Below are 25,401 nucleotides of genomic sequence, written 5' to 3' on the forward strand. Positions count from 1 at the left end.
CCAACGAATTCAATATTTGACGGAATGACGTAACGTTCAACTAACTGCCCAAACTTAATTCATATTGCTATTATCATTTGATTTCATTGATCACACATTTTCTTTTTTTACTATAACAGATGACTGTGTTAGTTACTTCTCCTTGCTATTTATTGATTCACTGATCATACATCTTTTGTTGTATTATAATAACATATGATTGTGTTAGTTACTTATGTTTGTTATTTATTGATTTCACTGATCGTACATCTTTTGCATTATTCTAACATGTGCTAGTTCTTTCTTTGTTAATTATGATTTCATTGATCATACGTTTTGTATAAGCATAGATGAGGAGGGCACAGCATAAACCGTTAAGGTTTTTTTCCCTCCTCCTGCACCTGTTTTATATTTTATTCTCTTCTGTATCTATTATCATTTTGTATGTGCAAACTGAATAAACAAACAAACAAACAAAGTAGTATCGATAGTCCGTGTTGTTTTTGTGTTAGTTTTGTATCAGATTTCTTTTTGTCTTTTTGTGTTAAAAATGCACAGCTTCGCCTATATGACAGAAGCGTCACCTATCGAAACGATTGTATTCTGCAGGACGATAATGTCGACATATCTTTCGCTATAAACGTGTCCGCTAGTATCTATACTGTTTGACATTTACATTTGCACAAGGTACAATGTACGGAAACCAATAACTGTACTTAAGTCTAGCGAGAAGTGGTAAAACACAAAACTGGATGAGACTCAGAAATACGTTCCGACGACAAGGTCGGAAGATCGTCGGAAAATTCAGCTCTGAGAATGAAAGGGTAAAATTTGGATACAAGATGCCGGTAGGCACCAAGTATATGATATGGTCTTAACTGTGATTTTGTCCATCTTAGTTTGGATTAAAGCGTTGTAATTAATGACGTCATGGTATTGAAGTTTAACTTTTTGCAGCAATGGACGAGACAATTAGGAGTTGTACTGATTCTTTTGACGTTTTACTGTTACAGTAGTATGTCTCAGTAATAATCTTGCAACTGGGCCTAATTGGGCCAATTATTTATAAGCCCATAAACGCGGCGTCAAAACCGTGCCTCATTTATCAAGACTTTTCGACAGACAGGGACAATGTGGCGCTGTAATCGAGTTGATAACTTATTTCAACAGTGTCACATACAAAGAACGACAGCTTTGATTAGGGAAAGGTGTTTTAGAGACGTAGGAACAACTAGAGGGTTGTTATGATATGGAAAGCCGGAGCGCACCCCTCTATGTTGACCATGTTTACCTTAACCGAGGTCAAGTGACCAATTTTACACCTGGATGGAGTAGGGAAAGTCGTGTGAAGTGCCTTTCCCGAGGTCACACGATTAGTAGAATGACAACATTAAAACCCAGTACCCCTGGGTTCTGGGCCAAAACCCTCCAATAACGCCACGCGGCCTCTTGTTTAGTCCGTTAATACAAACTGTTAAAGCTTTTCTGGTCGCTATTATGTTGGCACATGATATATAGGGGAAAGTATTTACCGTCAAGTTTACACCAGCACAAGAATTGGAATTCAACCAGACAAAGTGCTGTTATTCTGGCTGCTGGTGGAATTTCCGTAGGCTTGGAGCCCTTTCTTTGTTCAGTAATTTACTAACCTGTTGGCATGCAGCTTTGAAATTGGAGTTGTCCTTGTGACCTTACTTGGTTACTGCCTATCGTAAAATTATTTGTTATCAATTGCTCAACGAAAGAAACATAGCAACGAACTTTATGGTTAACTAGATATTGGCCCAATTAGACCCAGTGGCTAGGCGGGTATACGGACTAAGACAGACTACCCTAGCTAGCACCGTAGAAAGCCCACTTGAACTCAAATCCTGTGCCTTCGTCAACTACTGCATAAGGTAAAACTTCAACACGTTGCTATGTTTAGGTTTAAATGTTTTCTTCTCTATATCTTAACCCCATCCTGACTAGGGGGGAAGGGTGGTGTTGGTGAAAGTGCCTGCGCCCACTTTGCCTCCGTGCAAATGACTTGTGCTAGGACAACCGAACTTCGTGACTTTTCCCACTATTTTCGAATTTAAGTTTCAAAAAAAGTTTTCAGTCCATTTTCATGATTTTTGGATTATAGGTTGAAAATGATGTATCTTTAGACAATTAAGGTTAATGATCTTAGCTGGGGAATAGAAAGTGATAGGTAAATACACTTGAGACGTCATTTTGACGGTATTGTGGTCGCTCTTGACTATAAAATTTAAAAAGCCTGAAATGTTCATTAAATAATAACCCTATATTGTTAACTTTTTGCTTAATATCTTTAGGTATTTTGGGAATTCCCTATATAGATTGTTTTAGCCGATGAAATCAGCTTAATGACGTCATAATTTCGTCAGATTAAATCATAATGATATCAAAATTGCAGGACTCATAAAATTTTAACAAGCACATAACTCTCTGAAAATTTGGTGATCGTAGATCAAGCTGTTTTGAAATTATAAAGAGGGGCGAATGAACCCCCACACCCATCCCCCAATGTCCAACATAGGGTGAATACAAGAGAAATTATTTTTTGGGGGGGGCCCCATACTGCCATATTTCCCCCCATTCTCAGATATCTTGATGACCATTTTTGACGACAAATCACGTTTAACGACCTGCTGGGGTTACATCGCAAAATATTTTCTAGTATTATCCAGTTTTGACTTTGCGTTTTGCCACTTCCGCTTGACTAAAGTGAAGTCTTTTGTAATGAATCACCACCATAGAATGTTTAGACAAAAGAGTTTACTGTATAAATGCCGAGGCAATAGAATAGTAGTTAATTATGATCAATTCGTCCCGTGGAAACGTTAATCACAATATTGCTCCTGAATGACAATGCCTGAAAATGTACCCCACTTTTAACGGTTCTAAAGATATGACAACATTCAGTCCCAATAAAATCATTCAATCTTTATTCATATTCTAAAGATTAATGAGAGTCACTCTAGCGATCAATAACTATGGCGTGGCGCCGGATACAGGTTGCTAGGTTATCGTTTGTGTCTAGGATACAACGTGAGCTGAGAAACATTTACATGTAATCCAAGAGTAAAACTGTCTATCAAACATTTATGGTTTCCCGACAATTGAATGCCTTTTAACAAATGTAAATCAAATAGAATGTTAGCTCTCTGGTTTATATTTCAGCTTTTTCTGTAATCACTATACTCGGGTGGGTTAAGGCGACCAAGGCTTAAAGGAAAGGAGTATTCCTGTAACTTTTGATGGCTTGGTCGCCCCCAGATGAAACTTCGGACAGTTTTTGTACTGCTTGAAACACATTGAACACTTGTAATTTTGCTTTCTACATGCCGTTTGGTGTTAGAAATACACCTTTTGGTCTTAAAGGTGCATGCCAAAATGCTCAAAAATATGCCATATGTAATTCAAAAAGAGAGAAATATTATTTTTACTGTTAAGTATATATTCGATTGGCAAAAATTCCCGAAATTCTACAGCAATTCGTCCGCGCGTGCGCAATTGCACCATACTTTTGGAAGGGAATAACTCGGGAAGGGGTTGATGGATCATCGTGATTTTTGATATGTAGATAACTTCAGAGATGCCTTCCATAAATAAGGGCTATTAATGCAGCTAATTTGCATAATTAACGAGCACAGTTTATTAAGCCACAATATTTCATTACTACTAGGACACGTAAACATGACATATGTAACTAGAAAAGAGATGAATATCGATAGACATCAATTATGCAAATTGTTACCTAATTTGCATAATTAATCAGAAATTGTTATCATAGTATTAAATGACGAAATTCCATTCTTCCGACATTTGGCAGCAACATGTACGTTAAGTTGAACATGCAGACGTAAGAAGGGCAAATCAGGGTCTCATTTACATAGTTTTTGAGAAAATGCTACAATAGCTTTCTTGGCTAAGACTTTCATACTTTGAACACATTGTTATGTAGGTAGATGAGATGATCATCTTCATACATACAGCCAGGCGAAAGGATAGAACACAAATACAACACACCTACAACAACAATCATTAATACACATGAAAAATAAAACCGTCGCCATGGCAATAGTTTTAATTGCCACACTTTTTTATCATGGGTCTACGCACAGGTGGAAACAAGACAGCATAAAATTTTAGAAGATGAGAGCATATTTTCTGTTTTACACTAAAATACTAATTTATTTACAAAAAGTTGGTGTTTTACTCTTTCAAGCAACTATAACTTGTTTACTATATAGCAATAATGAGAAATATCTGTTATTTTATTGAAATCTCTTTATATTACGTCATTTTGAACCCCAACGAACCAGACACAGAGTAAAGCTTACTCACCTCATCTTACCGGTCCCATAGCCTCACCGGCCGTAGGGGCAGCTATAACTTATTAGCATACAATAATGGGCAAAACTCAGTGAAAATTTGTTAGACGTTGTAAGACATGTATGCAAACCAATTCTTCACAGGGTTTTTTTCTCCGATGAAAAATGTTGATATGGCAGATATGAATATACGCATGGGTCCAGAAAGACCTATACGGTCAGATTAGGGTTTTTAAAACATATTACGGGACTACCTTTATTTGTCTAGAAGGATCACACTTTTGCATTTGTGAGAACTGCATTGATTGTGTTTTCAGCAGATTACGTCATGCCTATGGCCAGTACCCGGATGTATGCAGCGTTTACGGTCCTGGCTACTGTCGTATTTATCCTTGTGGTACGTTTTCTTAAACTGTTATAATGGCCAAATGTATTCATGTTATGTAGTACCTCAAAGGCTATTGCAAAAACGCTAACACACTCCATTTTATCATAAAGAAGTTAAGATAGCATCTTACACCTGCAAATCAAAAAGTGCATTGATGCAACGCCCTTTAACAATGACTGTCGTATAGGAGGGAAGCTTTATAGTGTTGGAGAAAAAGATTGAACAAATCATAATGATTCAAACGAAATGTATATTACACATTTTAAGGTAACAATATCATTTTGTTCTTAAATTGTTTAATTTTTTTCCTGTCACACAGACATTAGAACTCCTTGGTCTATCCTGGCTAAATGTCGGATTCCCCAAACCACTACCTAAACTTCGCTTACTTCAGAGTGTTAAAATCCCTAACCAGAAGTCGACTAAAATCCGTCAAAATCTATCAATTCCAAATATCATCAGGACTAATCTTAGTCGAAATGTAAAACCCAAAGGCCTAAGCGTTACAAATATTGAACCTTGCAACCAAGAGCAGGTCACGTGCCCAAACAATACAAGCATACGTGTCTTGAACAGAGGTAGTCTGTATCACAAAGGAGACGTTCTTACCGTAAGGGTGGTGGCAAGAGACAGAGAAGGAAGGCCGAAAACGTACGGAGGAGACTTTTTCCGTGCCAGACTGGTCAGTAGTGACCGTTCGCTACAGGCCAGTAGTGCCGGCCACGTCACTGACCACTGTAACGGTACCTACACTGTGCAGTTCCCGCTCTACTGGGTAGGCGGCGTTTTGGTGAGTACAGTTAGACTTTGGTGGGTGCGAACGGAAATCACCCATCAAAATGTGTCTTGTGGTTATCTAAAGCGCATGAGCCCATTTTCATATTTTCCAGCGATTATGATTGGGACAAAGTAAAATAGTTCCCTAAAACGTGTGTATTTCTTTCATAAGTTTACCATTTTTCCGGTCTACGGACACTGCATATTCTTTAACCATTGTTAATATTTTCTCGTGTTCGTAACTATCTGCAAATGTATTTTGAAACCTTTTCTTTACCAGAGACATATATCAGTGTATATACATCAAATCTTTCTGCCCTTTTATATCAGATAAAGATCCAACTCGTCCATCCAAGCGAAGCAGTCAAGGTTCTACAAAGGGTGCGAAAAATTCCAAACAAGAGAGTTTTCCATTGCAGTTTTGTCGACGAGAACATAAACGCTACCTACACCAAACAGTGCTTTAGTTCTGCCAACCCCAGCCTACCGCCCAACCAACAGTGCGATTTCTCAAAGGGTGAGGTGAACGGAACCTGGGTTTGTGAGAGGCCGGAAAAACTTCCATGTTCCGCCATCTCCAAGTGCCGGTGGGCGCCGGGCAATAGCAGAACAAAGACACCGAGTCTTGTGTCTAATGATGAAGAAAAGAAACTTTTCCAAAAGTAAGTCCTTCCAGAAGTTGCAAATACAGCTATAAACTGATAACATTTGTTAGTGTACTTGTTAATTCACATGGCATGATGTCACTTATTCTAATATGCAAATGTTTTAATGTACATTGCATACGTTAAAATATTCTTATACTGTTTTGAGCTTAGCTTATCTCATATAGTGTTTTGATATCCATCTTGTTAAAAAAATTGCTCTTTGTTTATTCACATTGGTCGTAATAGATATTACCTTACACCACCTAGTGATAATAGGGTTAATTTAGAAATACCATTGTACTGCCACTTTTACATTGAATAGGCTCATTGCTAACAATTTTTGAATAGGCTCATTGCTAAATTCTGAATCTAATATGTTCTGTAAACATGTCAAACCAAATTTTGTGTATTTTAGAAATATGTCAAATAACACTATAGAAATAGACAACAATCTTTGTACTCTTTGAACACAACTTGATCAAAATTCCTTTTTATGTATTATCATGTATGCATTGTACTGCCTGTGCACTGTTATGTGAATGTTGATAAAGGTTGAAAAACATATAGAAATACGTTGATTATTTTCTCGACACACAGACCATATCTTGAGGCGGAACTTGAAGTAGGGGTCAAGCAGCCCATACGTGTCCTTGAGGCAGAACTTCCATCGCATGAACAACTTCCATCGTGTACCTGGGACAAGTCATCAGCTCTGGGATATTGGTCAGCCAAGGTCTGGAGATCATCAGTCTGCAATGTCCGAGTTTTTGCCAAAGAAGACGTTCAGAGATGCCTGGCTAACAAGACATTGTACATGCAAGGTATACAGCTGACCACGTCTATTGACCAATCATGTTTAAAAGACATGCTTCAGAATACAATACTGAACAGTACTCCTGAATCCGAGTTTGGTTTTACAGAGAAAAAGGGACCTTCTTATCTAACTCGTTACTACCAATATCATTTAAGCATGAATGCCTAACTAAAAGATAAAATTTGATACAGAAATATTTCTATTTCTCTAATTTAGGCGACTCCACCCTTAGACAATGGAGCCAGCGTTTGCAAAAGGTAGTACCACTGTACTACAATAAAACAACCATGGATTCAACAGGTTAGTAAATGTTTCCTTAAAAAGGTTTCTGGCACGTTTCTTGGTCCGGGAATTGATCAAATTTGCAACTGTTACACTTATAGCCGTGTGTAACAGTGAGAAAGGGTGCATTTGCGACCAAATCAACATACAGGTAGCACTCTAAAAAGACAATGGCTTCCGTATATCTAAGCGTCAACTAAATGGTAACTATAAGACAAATGAAAGAAATAAAAGAAATCACGCCACTACATGTATAGTTGGATATAGTTGGTATCGATCACCACCTATGTAACAAGTGGTATGGTCCACTAGTGGGTACGTCACGGACGACGTTGTACCCTTGTCCACCATCATGAGTCGGCTGTTTTGTATCCATGTCGGTATTGTTACAAAAACCACTAGTACTTCATTCTCTTTTCAGCTCTCCTAGGTGGTGACAACAACCAGTGGAACATCTCTGTTCGCTACCGGTTCCATCACTTCCCCGTACAAGGGGGAGCTTGGATTTACTTTAACGATTTCAGTTACACTGCCGACGTACTGGACTCCATTCGCGGAGGCCCGAACACGGTAGTGGTTCTCGGTCTGTGGGCTCACTTTACCGCCGAGCCGCTGGACATGATCCGGTCGCGAATGTACGCCATACGGGCCGCCATACACCGTCTCAAGCGCAGGAGTCCCAACACGCAGGTTTTCGTGAGAACTGGGACAACGCGAGAACACACGAGAGGAAGGTTGGAGTACTATGTGCTCGGGAGCGACTGGCTGGCTTACCAGATCACGGAGGTGATACGAGAGGTGTTCCGGGCGGATCCAGACGTGGTCGTGTTGGAAACGTGGGACATGAGCGTGTGTCAGCCGGGTAAAGACCGCGTTCACCCAGATCAAACGATGGTAGACAGTCAACTGAACAGACTGTTGTCTCATATCTGCCCGATCTAGTCAGGTTCAACGGGAGAGAGAAATGATTTTAAAGGCAGTAAACTTCACGTAATGCTACATTATATACATACAAATACAGAGGTCACTAATCATACTAAGATATATACACTAAAATTAAATTCATGTACGTATATGGAAATCGCAAATTTAACGAAGTTAAATGACATAACAACTAACTACTCAAAGTAGTGCAATAGTCCATATTGTTTTCGCGTTAGTTTGGTATCAGATTTGCATGCTACTCTGTATTTTAAATGTACAGCTTTGCCGACATGTCAGAAGCGTCACCTACAGAAACGATTGCATACTGCAGGAAGAAGATAATGAACCATGTTGTTCAATAAGTTAATTAGAAAGAAACGGTTGTTGTTTCTGCACAGAGGTCATTTCGGAATGGCCATATTACTATATCCCTATTACTATTCTGCCAGGCGGGAATCTGAGGTGAACTTCAATTTCTTATTCAGCGATCAATTGACTTTTGCTTTTATCTCAGGTTTTGTAAACAAAAGCAGCAACCTTGTACTTCCACCAGTGCATTTTCTGTATACGTGTAGACACGGGCACTTTAAGGCCTGTGACAATTTTGGTCGAACATGAAATTTGAACCACTGCGTGACCTCAGGTAACCCCGCCGGGCCGGAGCGTTTTTAGAACGGTCCAATGTCAGTACCTAATGTTACATTGCGAAAACAGGAACTTACGATGCACGGGCCACACTATCTACTTTTCTTGAGACTTATTAATGTTAAATGTTAAAGATATTGATCTAGTATTTATCAAATATCGGCATAACTAGAAGCGGTTAACAAAAGGGCACCCCCGCGAGGGCTGCAAGTGGTACAGTCCGAACATGCGTTCCGACCTCCCGGGGTGTGCAGTGGCGGGAAAACAGCGAGGCGCTCATACTTCAAGGAAACAGCAAAATAATGCTATAAATCGGTATTTCTAGCCCAAAATGATTGTATGGCAGTTGACTGATGTCTTATAAGGCTAACTGCTTGCGAAATTTCGCATTGATACAACAGCAATTTAACAGATACAGACATAAAACATTCATATTTTACCATCGGTTAATGTTACGTACAGTCAAACATGTCTTACTTGGGCGCAGTTCATGTAGGGTAAGTAGTGTTTCGTCGGCCCCTGCCCACATCAGGGCACCAGTTTTATTACGAGTTTTGTGCAGATTTAGGTTCATTAAGCCTTAGACCTTCAGAAATCAAGCGGGCCTTCTTGCAATATCTTTGATTTCCGTGGCTGTATTGATATTTGTACGAAAAATACCAAAAAATTGTCAAAAAATTCTGTTTTTGCCCCAAAACGGAGCCTTACCGATGTAAAGCGGCAAGATCCCCGGGCATATTAGATATCACAGAGATATAATCTATTACTCCAGAAAATATGACTCAGTTAGACAATCATTTCATAGTGGGCACAGACCCATTTTAATAGCATCCCTATTTTTTACCAAAAAATGGTTTTTTAAACCCAAAATATTGAGGATCCACAATTTTCTTGTCATCATATTTTGAATATGGGTGAATTACGTTAACTGGCCAAAAATTGTTGAAAACAGATGGTTTCATCAAAAGTTATGGCCATATAACTGCTCGACTGAGAATCTACAGGTGTCACAGGCCTTAAACTGTCGAGCAACAACACCAAAGAATTTGCCTTTTTCCTAGAGCACATATCGGTCATATCTTGGGGGTCATGGCCACTGAGTAACCTTCGCTATTTTGCTCTTAACATCTGCACGGAGGTTAGGGTTGGGTGGGCAGGCGATCCATATTTGAAGTTTTTGAGCAATCATTCTTTGATCGGCTGAGAAGACAACAAAACACACAAAGTGTAAAAAGATTCGTTTCTTTACTATAGAAGTCGTTGAGATATATGTCAATAATGAATGTTTTAATAGATCGCACTGCTCGGAGAGAGCGCGGCGAGAGCGCCGTCCTAGTGGAAAGGGGTATATAACAGCTGCGTTCTGGCAGGCGGTATCGTTGTGAATATAAATAGCGCTGCTGAGTACAAAAGAACTCACTGACCTTTTCCGAGAATATGACCCTGTTACAATCTTTAATGCCAAACACTTTTTTTAATCGGCTTCCAAGAAGGCAAGCGGAAGTTAGCGCGCCACCTGTTGGCTAACGTCATACTGCACCCGGTCTGTTGGAAAAATTTGATATCGTGTTGGACAGGTTATTATTAAATAATAATAAGAAGTCCTAAACCCTTGTTTTAATAAAAAATTATGTCTGGTTTGTGTTGACAAAACTGTAGAAACAAACAAACAACTATCTTTGTTGAAACCTTCTTTCTTTCTGTCGTCTACCGTATTTTGTTGTCATTATGATATTTGTCATTATTATATTATAATCATTATGCTGCCCCTATATTTAGCGCGTGCCTGCGAAGCTGGTGTGTTACGCCGAAGGGTGGTTATACCGGCTATATAGATACAGATACAGATATTTGATACGATATTTGATACTTCAGAGGTAACTACAAGCGGTTTAATAGCACTTAGCACCCGAGTCAATGCCCCAAACTGCGTCAGCATCCCCTTTTGTTCTCTCCTTGCGGTCTTTGAAAATCTGTAACAATTGGAACTTTTCCAGAGAAGGAAGGAACCCCAACCATGCCCGGGCTTGCCTTACGGTCGTTGGCCTCGATTCAAGCTTAGCGAACCACTTTCCGTGCGTAACAACCGCTAAGTAAAAACACACTAACCCCTTCTGTCCCAGTTTGAGACAAACGCTTCGTATCATGTTGACAGACTCTCTTCTCTTTGCCAACCAAAACAATCTCCGACTCAACTACGTTAAACTCTAGCTCCCATAGCAAGGTGGTTGAAAACAAAACACACTCCAGTTTCTACTAAATCTGGCCCTGTCTTTCACGCATCATAACTCAAATTGAACTTAAGTACATTCGTGGCAGGTGTGCTCCTTGCAAGAATTGATCCAAGACGTCTTGAAATGTTTAAGCTAAGGTAAAGGAGACTTCCGGTGGAGCACATCCGGTGTGAGGTCATGACCTAGTGGGCGTGTTGTACCGTGCCGTGACAAGCCCGGGGTAAGATCGGCAGATTTCTCCGAAATCGGCCCTGAAACTTTTGGCAGCTCTGACTACAAAAGTCAGACCGCAGCCGCAGTCTTGCCACAGTCTTCCCTAATCACTTGGCCTCAACAGCGGGCACAGAGAGAAGTTAGGGGGATTGGCTGTCAACGTATACGGGCGAAGAAAACATGGCGAAACAGTGGTTGAATTGTGTTATTGTTTGCGCAGTCTTCACGCTTGCACTGAGTGGCCTGGCGTCTTCCAAGTTTTCTTCGGGTAGGAATATTTTTTCCTTCATTCTTTTTTCCTTGTAATATGGCCTGTTATGTTTTGAGTACAATGATTAAGGTGAAATCGTGTCACTTAATATATAGTGACTCGTTCTGTAAGTTTAAAACACCATAGGAGGTCCTCTTAGAAACGACACATTGGTGACACTTTATATTTTCGACTACTAGTATATCTCCGCGACTCGACCTCTGCTTGGAGAATAATATTTTCTTACTTCTTAACGTAACATGGGATAAGACCTTGAAGAAATCTACAACTAGCTTTTACCCACAGGTAGTCTTGAGTAGAGCTTATGTTTGGCACTTGTCCCAAGTACTGCTTGTTGGCTTTTTAGGAAGTATGAAATGCATTGTCAGCGGTTTGTGGCTAACCACTGTGGTAGCCTGTATGGATAAAGTAGACAAAAGGAAAAGGCTACTGTGTTATTTGAAACCTTGCTTGTTCTCCTTAGCAAATATAAGTGTAGTAGGCGGTGGAAGGGGGGGGGGAGGAGGATATGTGTTAGGGCTTTTTAAAAAAGCTAAAAGGTGTGCTAGTTTCAAATGAGTTGGGGTCAGATTATGAAACATTTGGATAGTTTCGAGAGGGCGTTTCTTATGAAACTTTGGGGGTTAATATTAGTCATCAGCTATTCTGCAGTGTGCAATCGGGCAGGTGTTTGTATCTGCGGTGTCAAAATAACACCTGTGCAACTTCGAGAGTTACAGTTTCATGCGAAACATTTGCTAACCCAATGTTTCGGATAGTCATCATAAAGATCAGCAAACTTGAGTTTCAAATTTCAGCCTTTGTGTGTACGTCACGCTTGTGTGTTATGATATCTCGGTGCGTGTGTGTTTGTGTGTGTGTTTGTTTGTGTGTGTGCGTTTGTGTGTGTTTGTGTCTATGTTTGTGTGTGTGTGGTGTGGTGTGTTTGTTTGTGTGTGTGTGTGTGTGTGTGTGTGGTGTGCGTGTGTGTGTATGAGTGTGTGGTGTGTGTGCGTAGATTTTAGAATATACCACGTAGACACCTGATACACGGTTTGGAGTAATGTACCTAAAACCCATCCCACACTGTGCAACGAAACTTCGGTTTAACGGCTTATTACCGGGTCTGTCACCTTTGATTACCAACGACCTTGAAGTAAGTCAAAGGTCAAACCGGTAACCCACAAAAAGGACGACCAAAGTTCAGTGTAACCTACCGCAACGTTAACACAATCGGAAAGACTTCAGAGTCTGTTTACTCGGCAAGACTTTCACAGTTTACATCTGTATGTCATCGGCTTGGATCTTTGCCATGTAGCGTTGAAAGCTTTCGATGTAACATTAACATGTCTTGGAAAGGTTGGAGATTTTCGTGGTAAGGAGGATGTTTTTCTTTGTCTTTGTATTTTTCAAAAATTTTCATTTGCTTTAACGCATGTGGGGACAATGTTATTATGTTTTTATTGTTATTTTGACAATGTAACACAGCACTCAACTTACTTATTTTGATAGACAGTGCCACAAGCATATTCTCCAAGCAGAGATTGTTTCGCTGGGATATAGCAGCGGTCGGGATTTTTACCAGCTGCTAGAGCGAGCCGGTAAAATCTCGACTACTATGTTAACTGTTATGTTATCTCCGCCTCTCAATCTCTGCTTGGGGAATACCACACGCAATGAACAGAGACAAATTAAATTTAGTCCTATAGGCTTTTAGGGTGCTACCCCCTGTTTCCTGGGCAAAATGTTGTAAAGCACCAACGCTGCATGCCACCGTCTGTTACGGTAGCAGAACACAGTTTTCGGCCTACGGGGATTTCTAGGTGACTAACATCGACTCTTTACATGGGGTCATGCGGGGCCATGCGGAACTGCAGCCGGCTCACCCAGGCAGTCAGCTGTAAATGTCACGCGCACTAGTACGGGGAATGGGCAAACATCATGATCTTATATATACATACGATCTGAAAGCCGACGTATTATACTACCATATAGCAAAGTTCATGCCCCGCTGTCTTTCATGTTACAGTGTTTACAGACGCTCCAAGATTTCGACCGCACTACTTTTTTAACCCCTACGGGGGTCGCGGATAAATACTGCGGGCTCCGACCTTACCTCCCCAACCGAAGACAGGTACTCATTTTACGCCTGGTAGGAGTAAGCCTAACGTCACATTTCCCGGCCGGGCAGTAATAGGCGCGGCAATGTACGACGGGCCGGAGAAGCGCGATTAAATCAGGCTAACTCTACCGTTGCCTCACGCGAACCCACCCAAGCCAGTAGTTTGGCACTGTACATGCATTTTTCGTGGAAAGAAAGGATGTTGTTTTCTTTAGTTCCTTTGAAGCTGAGATGAACCATTGAACTTGGCAAGGTCAGGTCTCATAGTGACGAGTCTCAGCCTGTCGGCTTGTCACTTCTCAGACTCTTTTAGTCTTTACCCGACGATAACTCCCAACTGTTTGGTAAGATTGTGGGGTCTATTTGGATAGAAACGTAGCGCTTGTGTGTTTTTCCTTACTCGTGATGTTCTGAAATAAAATCTACACGTACTATTTAGTACGCTAGAGAAAGGGGAGAGGGACTGGGAAAGGAGAGGTAAGGAAGAAAGAAAGAAAGAAGGCTAGAAGGAGGGATAAGAAAGGAAAGAAAGAAAAAAGAAATTTTAAAGAAAGAACAAGAAAACGGAGAGGTAGAGATGAAGGGTGTAAAGGAGGAGAGAGGAGAGAGATAAGGAAAGAGAGAGAAAGAGACTAAAGTTTGTACACAGACTACTTAGTACAGTATGTCTAAAATTCGACAGTGTGTACACTGCAGTTGTATCAAACTTATCATCAATTTACATCAAACTTATCATCATGTTTTTTTTTTCTAGACCGATACTGCTCCAAGTATCACGTACTAAACGAACCCTGGAGAAGTGCCCAAGCTAGATCCCTTGATCTGTACGGAAGACACCACTGTGACAACAAAGACGGGTTCCAGACCACCCGATGGTACAGATTCATGGGGGAGGCAGGCACAACCATGCCGACGAAACCACCACCTTCTTCCCACCGCTGCGGCTCGGACGCCCCCGTCTGGATGAATGGTATCAACCCGACGTACGAAGACGGGGTGGTCGAGCGCCAGGTTTGCGCACGGTTTGATAAGAAAATATGCAGATGGAGGTGGAACATACGCGTAAAGCGATGTCCCGAGGGTTTTCTCATCTACAAGTTGAAACCAGTGAAAGCCTGTAGTCTGACGTATTGTGGTCTAGGTAAGGAAATAATCATTCTTCTACGCAGAGACATCCAACGGCGCCAACAAAACCGCTTCTTGTCTGTACTCTGCTATCTCTACCATCACCATCAGTTCCTGACCGCCCTGCTTATAAATATTAATGAGCTTATATATGCGAGATCCCTTTTGAAAAGTGAAAGGCCTATTCTCTGATTCGCTGACAACCGGTATGTGGCGACACCCACAGGAACTGACGGGGATGTTTGAGATGGCAGATTAAAGACAAGAGGCGGTTTGCTGGTATCATTGTATGTCTCTATGTAGGAGAAATGATCAGTTTTAACGTTTAAACGCTTACCTGTACTTAGACCAGTAGACCTCCCTCCCAAGTCCCAAATCTATATATCAGATGTTCTATATGTTCTAAAGGTTTGTCTTTAGGCTTGATCTTGTTGTTCTGTATACTTAAAATGTTTAAGTTGATTTTGTGCATTCTTTGAGAAGTGTATGTGCCAGGCAGCCAGTATCAGCTTAGGTGCTAGGTTTGCCATGTATTGCATTGTCTATAATTTCAAAAAAATATATAATGTAATGGTGTTATTTGTGTATGTATCCATTGAGATTTCTGACAAGGCATTGCAATTCAATTTAGAATGGAATTGCCGTTTTTTTACACCTGCTTTCTTTAGTGATTGTGTATAAAATGTTATCCACATGCAAATGAAATTACGTGCTCCACAGGCATTCAAAATATGACGGTTGATGACGTCACCAGGCCTGCATCAAATGAGGATGAAGATGGCTCTGGTGCGTTGGACAATCGCAAAGAAGATGGTACGTGACTTATCCACCTATGGAATTGCTACTTAAACTCTTATCGCCATCTGTGTCGATAATAAGCCGGTAAATAGATGTGGGTGTACAGAAATAGCAAAATAGAACGAGATAGAACGAAATGGAGCTATTCCATTTCGTTCTATTTCAAACTTTCTGTACATCGATAGATATCACATTCGTATTTGTGGAATATCAGTCGCCCATTCATTTAAATTTAAAAGAAAACTTGTCAACGGTTTTTCCTAGATGTGAAAACTTTCTTTGTAAACACTTGAAGATCATTACGAGTGAATACCTAAAACAGGCCAAACAAAAGACAATTTGAATTTTGAATCTTTGCCACCTATCTATGATAGAAAGTGATTTTATTAGCAGCGCGCAAATTTAAACTTTATACCGTCAGTTGTTGCACCGTAGAAACGGTTGATGTCTTAATGGATCTCTCGGTTTCATTTCTTTTTTTTTCTTGTTCTGCAGTTCATCCCGCCTGTCACCACTACATTACTTTGGATGAGCCACAGAGAAGCGTACACTATCAAGTAGATCCAAACACAGCTACAAACACTCTTCTATGCGACAAAAGAAGCGGGTTGCAGCATGGGTCTTGGTACCGCTTTGTGGGGGAGGGGGGTGTCATCATGGCGACGGAGCGCCCCCTATCGACTCATCGCTGCGGTACACACGCTCCTGTTTGGATGAGAGGACCGCATCCAACCATAGAGGAAGGTGTCGTCACCCGGACAGTGTGTGCGTTTTGGGATGGCAACGATTGCAAGTGGTCTTGGGAAATCAAAGTTTTGTCGTGTCCCGGAGATTTCTTCGTCTACAAGCTGAGAAAAGCAACACAGTGTATTCTGGCTTACTGTACAACAGGTAAGATTGCTAAACTTTATATTAATTTGTATGATTTTGTTTGTGTACATATGATAAGGGTCTCATGTATTAGCTAGTTCTTTGCGTTATGGCTGTGTATAATTTGTAAATTGTAATATATTGCATGCACTGTTAGTCAAAGAACCTACGTTTCTAACTTTTAGCTTTACTCTGGTGTACTTAATTTTGTTTTCCAAAACTCAAAATTAACCACTAACGCAACATTAATGACCATAAGGTCTTTGCATTCAATGACTTGTGGCTTGTTTTTTTTAAGCTTTAAAGTGAAATATTGCAACAGCAAACTTTTTATACGCTTTTTCTATAATCACAGATGGAGCCCCACAGACGACAGTGCCTTCCCCTACACCTTCCATGTCTGTTGAATTATTGAATGATGAGGATGATGAAACTGGGTCTGGGGAGCCGCACTTTGAAGGTGAGAGAAAGAAAGTTTTAGTTCCTTTTCTAAAGATTGTTCACTTATGTGAGGATCCATGAAAATTATAATATCCGTTCACGGTTTTATTAGTTTGGAAAGTCACTGCATAACAAATCAGAAGCTTCACAATTCATAACCAAGACAAACTAACTGTTACAGCCGACGTTTGGGACCGCATCTGTAGCAGCGACGCCTATAGCTGCAGTGCACGTTGAACCAGCCAGAATTACCCTGAGAAAGGTGACAGACGGTCACTGACACGTTGGCTGAGAGTTTATGTCTTGGTTGTTGATTAAGCTATTAAAGACCCTTGTTATCTGGAGAGGGCAATGGTTTGACATAAGGTTAAATGTTTTCGTCCCTCGTCAGACGTACCTGCAACTGAAAGCCCTGATAACGCAAAAGATGTGGGCGCTGGATCACCTCACACCCCAGGTGAGATATAAGACCAGATATTCATTTTACACAATATCCTCCTATTGCATACACGTTTATGGCAATCTCCCTGTTCAGATGTTAACCTTTTTAGCTGGTCACCCTGATACGACATAAGTGTATTTGTAGCGTTCATCTTGTGTTGGCCTTGGAGGTCCATCCAGGCCGATACTGATGTCAATAATGAGAAAGTGAAAGGGATCATAGCCCAAACCTGAGGCAAGTGCGTCCGCACACTAGGCTTACGGTGGCCCTGGGATCGGGTCTCCTTCCTGGCTTTTCTTTCCCGGCTTGTCGTTTGCGATCCAGCTCATCAAGTCTGTTTTTGTTGAAGGTTTTCACTCTTTTGAGAACAGCAAGCCACCAGCAGCATAATGTTAAAATGGCAAAGTTCTCGATGTGAGATGCTTAATACAGCCAGAGAGAACTTCAATGAGCCCTTGAAGTGTTTATAGCGGGGTCCAACATGATCTCAGTATACGTACAGTACTAGCTTTCATCTAGAAGTAATGATGAAGTTCAAACCTTGTTCTGGATAATTCAGTTGTTATGTAATAGTTACCCCATGGGCGGGGCGAGTTTTCTGTGTATATCGCCAGGCCCGCCCACCGAGGGGAGACTAGAAATCCCCGAGGTGTCGGGCCTTGTGATATACACAGAAAACGAGCCCAAGGCCATGGGGTAACTAACTTAGCCCATGGCATACTTCCCCGAAGCTTTTCTAGTTCATCAGCTTTACAAAATGTTACTTTATTTTGTCCTAAAAGTCCACAATCTTTCTTGTTATTGCTTGAAAAGCTGTGACAGACTGTCAGGCTGTAACAACACAAGGTCATTAATCTTGTCAAGACCTTCCTGGGCAAGGTACCTGGAGAGACATAAAGTCTGCTCATATTCCTCTGGGCAATTAGAAGTCAAGCATAGGATTGGTCAGTTATCACATGACACTATTCTGGTCCCAGAAGAAGGTCTCAAAGGTAAGCAAGGATTGGTCAGAACGGGTCACATGCGTATAGCACCCACACTTTTCAGGCTGATATCACCACAGTTTTCTTGATATCACCACAGTTTTTTCCTCATTTGCATGAAATAGCAGCACACTTTATTTCGTAGCACCATACTATGTGGATATATCAACAGAGAATGGGGGCTCCTCATTGGCTGAGGGGAAGTAGCCATGGGCTAATGATGTTTTGTCCTCTTTATAGAGCGCAGGACGTCATACCTAACTCATCACAAGGGATGGGACTACTACAAAGTACCTGTGATCGGAAAGATGACATCAGCCAACGTGAAGGCAGCCTGCGAGGCAGCCGGGTACGTGACACCTTGTTCAGGAGACAGCGATTGCATGCATTCCTCGTCGGAGTGCGTCCTTACGGGGTTGGAAGACTGCTACAACCCGATGAATGAAGTAGCTCAAGAGATGTGTGGTACTAGACCATACGGCTGTGCAAAGCTGCAGGGCGTTTACCAGTACATGAACACGTGGAGTAAAGGCGCCGCCTGTGGTGTAGAGTCAAAACTGTGGTGTACGATTGGTTCTAAATGGGAGGACCGGTACGCCTTCTGTGCAGGTATTTATGTCATCTTCATTTTATAGAAAACACTGCTATTTTTACCTCCATGAAATGTCATGGAGGTTATATTTTACCCTGCGTTTGTGTGTCTGTCTGTCTGTCTGTGTGTTTGTGTGTGTGTGTGTAAACAAGATAACTCATGAATGGCTGGGTGGATTGGTTTCATACTTGGTGTGTTGGTAGTGTGTGATAAAAGCTGGAAATGATTAGATTTTGGGCCCCCTAGCGGCTCCCCTTGGTACAGCAGCGCAACTTCCGGCTTTGCTATTTCGGTGTTCTGAACATGCTATGGTCACGATTTTTGAGTGTTAGATAGCTCTTGTGCTCAGGAAGAAATGACATAAGTTTGGGCCTCCTAGCGTCTAGTTTTGGGATAGCAGGGGCATTTTTGTCAAAAACTTCTGAAGAGGATAACTCAAGAAGGGAACAAAGGATTTTCATGATTTTTGGTATGTAGGTACCTTAGACAGTATTGTACACGATAAAGTACTAATTATGCAAAATAGGAGTACATTTGCATAATTAATGAGAATATTCTATAATAGCAGTTTTTTCAATGTATCTCTTGTTTCAGACATGCTATGGTCTTGACATTTAGGTGGTAGATAGCTTTTAGTGCCATGACAAATTGGGGCAAGTTTCAGTCCCCTAACATTTAATTGTGGAACTGCAGGGGCATTTTTGTCAAGACACTTCAAAGAGGATAACTGCGGAAAGGAACGACGGATTGCCATCATTTTAAGCATGCAGGTAGCTTGGGCAAAGATGTTCATAATGATATGCATGTTATGCAAATGAGGACTTAATTTGCATAATTAATGAGGAAACTGTATAGTTCCATTGTTTTCAATAACTGGACCTCAATACATCTAACACATGCTAATTATGATAGGTGAAATATAAGCAGATACGGTAATATGTTAATGAGGACTTTATTTGCATAATTTATGTAAAAAATTGCAAAACCACTTTATGATTCATAATGGGAATTTTATAATTGTGACATGTGTACGTTAGTCAATGATGAACAACACCATGCATAAATTATGTTAATGTGTTAGTCAATTGCATGAAATTTATGAAAGCTCTAAATTTTCATGGAGGTATGAGGTCGCCGAACTCTAGTTTATGTTATTTTCAGTAGTACTGTAGTACCTATCGTGATACATCAGTGGTACAGTAGTACATATAACGATACTTTAGTACAGTTGTACTTATAATACATCATTGATACAGTGGTACATGTAAAGATACATCAGTGGCACAGTACGTAGTATGATGATACATCGGTGGTACAGTACGTAGTACCAATAATGATACATCAGTGATACAGTAGTACATGATAATGATATCATTGAAGTCAGTAGAACAGCAATAGCACAGTGGTACCTGTAATAGTACATCGGCAGTACAGCAGTACTTAAAATGATGCATCAGTAGTACAGCAGTAAGCGTACTTATAATGATGCATCAGTAGTACAGTAGTACATACAGTAGTACATACAATGGTACATCAGTAGTACAGCAGTACTTATAGTGATGCATCAGTAGTACAGTAGTACATACAATGGTCAGTAGTACAGCAGTACGTATAATTTTACATCAGTAGTACTGCTGTATAGTGCCATTTTCAGGCTTCATTTTAGAATGTATGATTACAAGAGCACAAGGATTACTTGTACAACTGTCATCATTGTTTTATTGCATATTATTCTGTTGTAGACTGGAACGCTACAACCGCTACACCCCAAGCTACAACCGCTGCACCCCAGACTACAACCACTACAGCACCGGCTACAACTACCGCTAGAGATTCAAGTAAGTAAACATAAATTTCATGTGACGCTGTCGTTGTAGTTTTGTAAGCATTCCCTTGTAATTGTATCGTATGTTTGCATATGTACAATTCTAAAGTATACAATTCAGCGTCTTCTGTGCATGCAATGTATTTTAGTGTTCGTGGATTGAACCAATAAACCAGTTACATATTTTCTGTTTGGTAGGAAACTGCTGTGGTAAGATTTTGCGACAGGCGACGGAAGTAGTTGACCAGTCCAGCGACTACAGAGTTCCAGATGGCTGGACTATGTGCTACATCGACGAACGTGACACCGCACATCACAAAACCCCGTGTCGGGACCTGCTCCAGGGTATTCCCGGCTACGAAGATGCGGAAGAACTGCTCGCAGCCGGGGGAAACTTCGGGTGCTGGCACGGTACCACGGGTAACTCTCACGGACCGGCTTTCGCAACGAATAATGTCATTGAGAACAGCTGTAAAGATGGTGTGCAACAGGAGACACGACTGAAATCGTGGAACGTTCGAACAACAACACTTGGCGTCTGCATCAAAGGCATCACTTGTGGTTAGTATTTCATAACTATTGTTAAACTGAAGTGAGTGATCAAGATACTTGAAATATCGAGAAAGTTCAGACATCCAGATACTAAGATATACCAAAAAGCAGTTACTCAAGCAACTGGATATGATTTTTAAAATGGCCAGATGTTTCAGACAACATCCAATGTCTTTCGCCAGTAGCACAGTCTTTCTACAGTAGATACTGCCTTAAATGACTTATCGTTTTCAAAGATATGTCAAACGTGGCCAAAAAATTTCTCCAAACAAACCGATAGCAAGTTTACATTGTTACTGTGTTTCGGATAATTTAAATGTTTAACTGTACAATCTTTACACCGAAAATGTCATACTGTCTTGTCCATGTGTATTATAGAATGGTAGCCACTAGTGTGTTTGTAACAACTATAAACATTTCCTTATTATAAGCGATTAGAGCTTAAGGTGCCAACTCAAAACTACTTATGGTAACAGATGGCATTAAGCTATTCGTCTGTCCTCACTTTTGCAGATGAAGCCCCAGAGACGACAGTTCCTCCTCCTATACCTTCCATACCTGATGAAGTACTGAGTGATGATGAGGATGATGTTGGGTCTGGGGAGCCGGATGACAAAAGTAAGATTTATTTACAATACCTGATGAGACGTTATACACAATAATTGATATTCCCAACAGTTAAAATGCAAGTCCAAAATTTTTGCTCATCGACACTCGAGAGCATCTTAGAAAGTAAATCGCAATGGATTTACAACGGTAATTGATTTGTATACCAACGGTTGTACATTCTACTTATTATTCATATAATACTGGCTCTAATAAACCCTTTGGGCTGGCCTAACTCTTCTGCTATTTGAGTCCAACGTTGTTAGAGAGCGTAGAACACAATGAGGAAATTGACAAAGACTGTAACTTTTACAAAGCTAGTAAAGCTTTGTCTTTATGGATCTACGTATTCAAACTTAACGTTTGACACCCTACGTTATCACACCTTTAAGTGCTTTTGAAATATTTCATTTTAGGATATTTTCATTTTCTTATAGCCAGCCTTTAACTCTAACCTGCTTACGTTTCGACGCCTAACATGCATTTTTCTCATCAGAGCTTCTGACTTGGGTACTGCTTATCGTCTGCTATATGCATCTGGAGCCAAAGTAGGTGGCGCTTTTGCAGCAAGAACACAATCCCATCATGACTATCTTTGTACACCCCCTCCTTCACCCCACGTTTTACTACATTTATATACAAAAGCTCTCTACCAACCTGATGCGATTATCTTCGTATATTTTATTCTTCTTTTTTTCTTCTATTTCTAGTCACCAGAAAGAATCTAGCTCTTGGCAAAAGAACGAAGCAGTCGTCTCTCTGGGACGCGGGGTACTCGCAGAACGCGGTTGACGGTGACCGCAGCACTAACTGGTACAGTGGGTCCTGTACTCACACCGAGGTCACCCTTCGTGACAACGTCTGGGACATCGGCACAACAGATCCCTGGTGGTACGTGGAACTCGAATCCTCGCATCCAATCGGAAAAGTCGTCATCGTGAACCGAAGATCACCGAAACACTCCGTAACCTCACGAATTAATCCGTTCGAGATTCGTATCGGGAATTCGAAAGACGTGACGGCGAATCCGAAGTGTGGAAGGCGACATGTTTTCCCCGGGGATGAAGACGTGATGGAGGTATCGTGCGGAGGGATACAGGGAAGATACGTCGGGATACGCCTCCCCGGAGAGAACAGAATCCTGACTCTGTGTGAGGTTGAAGTATATGCAGGTGAGAAATGTTTGAAAAAGTATGGATCAATAAGTGGAATATTACTGATCTCAAAAAAGATATTCAATATCCATTCTGACTGACACAAAATGTTGACACTGGACACCGGACACTTGTTATTAGAAATTTGCATGTAGGTATACTACTATAAATTGTGTGTATACAAATACGTTTCTACAAATTAATAGCCATGTGATTTTGGTCCCATACAAACCTTTGAGTTACCTTATGTTGTTGTACACAGATGAAAATGCACTGCCAACAACTGTACCATTTCCTAGTGATGATGAAGACGATGTAGGTTCCGGTGATTCAGGTAAGGAGAAAGTCTAGCTTAACATCGTATATTGCGAACGGTACATACACATGGTCCCGAGCAAATTAATATAAAATGGCACATGTACTTAGGCCTCTGTTAATGCCTGTTGATTGTTTATAACTCGCCCTGACTGTTTAAGTGGGCACATCGCACAATCAGTAAGCGGTATTAAAATACTGAATAAACCACCGAGTGAGCGAAGTAAACGTCCTCTTTGACATAGGTTTTCTTTGTTCTGTTTCAGTTGATGATGGACCTTGTACCAAACACTATAAATTTGATGATGCATGGAGAGATGTAAGCAATGGTCGTGATAATAAGTGCGACAGGAGTGGTGACCTAAAGCATGGTGAATGGCATCGCTTCTCGGGAAGTAGAGGCAGCATGATGATACCCACGGAGCGCCCCCTAACGACTAATCGCTGCGGTACACACGCGCCCGTTTGGATGAAAGGAAAGCTTCCAACCGTAGAGGAGGGTGTTGTCACCCGAGCTGCGTGTGCGTTCTGGGGCGAGGATGAATGCAACTGGTCTTGGGACATTGACGTCATGGCATGCCCTGGTGGTTACTTCGTCTACAAGTTACCAAAACCTCCAGTTTGTCATCTTGCTTACTGCACAACATGTGAGTTTTCTATCGCTTACCCATAACCTGTGGTTTCACAGATGCTATGTGGGTTCCAGTTACTCGACAGTTCTCCAACAGAAGCCGGCTAGCCACCGAATTTAAAAATAGTCCTGGTTCTCCTTCCGAGGATAACTGAGAACTGAGTTGCTTAGTACACATCCATTTCATAATGTGTGACGTAGGCGCCGTTTTTCGGAAGTCTGTTTCAGCCCCCGTTATCTCTTAATGATATTTCCATAATATAAACACAGATGAACTTTTGTAGCAAATGTACTTGGCTAACCATCCAATATGGCGGACAATGCATACGTCGTAATCACGTGATTTCATATAATCTTTACGTTGAGTTAGAAGTTGCTTGGCATTGTTGATCTATATAGAATGGGATAGCTGATTAATGAGACAAGAATAAAGTTTCATTCAGTTTATGTTTTCTGCAGATGATACTCCACAGCCTTCGCCAACAATGATTCCGGCCATATCTGACGGTTCGCTGAGTGATGATGAGGATGAGGTTGGGTCAGGGGAGCCGGACGATAAAGGTAACACCCAAGACAAGCTATCTGATTATTATTCATGTTGTTGTACATTGATGTTTTTAATCTGCATGCACTAATATTGACACACCCCTCCCAAAAAATTACAACACAACATCTTATAACTTAGCAATATCAAGTAATGAAGATGCATGGATTGTAACTTTTACGAAATCTGAGATGTTTGTACTTACCTCCGCGAATCGAATGGTGCTGTTTTATTCTGTTTGTGTTTATTCACTGCTACACTATGTAAATTCTAAGCACGTCCCACGACAGGTCTGACAGGAAGTGAAGTCAAAGTTGCTAGAATAGGGTACCAAAATTAAAGCCTGCCCCGTTTCCTCTCTTCGTTTTTCTACAATAGGGCAGACACGTGGTCCTATTTATGGAAACTAGTGGGGAAATACACATACAGAAGCTGAAATTAAAAGACGTTAACATTAATAAGGAGCTGCAGTTGTATCTTATTACCTCAATGAAATGTCCTGGAGGTTATGTTTTCACTAGCGTTTGTCTGCCTGTCTGTTTGTCTGCCTGTCTGTCTGTGTACAAGATTACTCAAGAACGGATGAATTGGTTTCATACTTGGTGTGTTGGTGGGGTGTGATGAAAGCTGAAAATGATTAGGTTTGGGCCCCCTAGCGGCTTTCCTTGGTACTGCAGTGCAATTTCCGGTATCTATCTCGTGCTCTGAACAAGCTATGGTTACGAGTTTTGAGTATTAGACACCTCGGTTTACTTCATCACACCAACAATACAATATCTCGCCACAGATGTAAACCCACAAACAACAATGCCATCGACGACGACGATTCCTACCCCAACTGAAGATCCATCCAGTGATGCTAATGAAGACGATGCTGATTCCCGGAGAGTTGAGGGTTCAGTTTTACT

General features: G+C 41.0%; 2 protein-coding genes across 2 annotated transcripts; both read left to right on the top strand.

Annotated features, from left to right (window-relative positions):
• The first annotated feature begins 4,521 nt into the window (after positions 1-4,521).
• Positions 4,522-8,702, top strand: LOC118422443 (NXPE family member 3-like). Its single transcript, XM_035830018.1, has 6 exons — positions 4,522-4,716; positions 5,027-5,497; positions 5,815-6,146; positions 6,729-6,952; positions 7,162-7,245; positions 7,649-8,702. The coding sequence occupies exons 1-6, from the start codon at positions 4,648-4,650 to the stop codon at positions 8,167-8,169; spliced, it is 1,701 nt and encodes a 566-aa protein (XP_035685911.1). The 5' UTR covers positions 4,522-4,647; the 3' UTR covers positions 8,170-8,702.
• A 2,340-nt stretch (positions 8,703-11,042) lies between these two features.
• Positions 11,043-25,396, top strand: LOC118422245 (the record flags this gene model as incomplete). The annotated part of the gene is made up of 15 exons (XM_035829763.1): positions 11,043-11,511; positions 14,370-14,756; positions 15,461-15,553; positions 16,034-16,429; positions 16,764-16,868; positions 17,241-17,306; positions 18,515-18,883; positions 20,609-20,704; positions 20,890-21,252; positions 21,757-21,861; positions 22,560-23,021; positions 23,266-23,337; positions 23,585-23,965; positions 24,409-24,510; positions 25,281-25,396. Coding segments are annotated over exons 1-15 (3,201 nt in total), but the record flags the coding sequence as incomplete, so codon positions are not given.
• Between the last annotated feature and the right edge of the window lie 5 nt (positions 25,397-25,401).

Source organism: Branchiostoma floridae, chromosome 9 (genome assembly GCF_000003815.2).
Source record: "Branchiostoma floridae strain S238N-H82 chromosome 9, Bfl_VNyyK, whole genome shotgun sequence".
In the NCBI taxonomy this organism is placed as follows: domain Eukaryota; kingdom Metazoa; phylum Chordata; class Leptocardii; order Amphioxiformes; family Branchiostomatidae; genus Branchiostoma; species Branchiostoma floridae.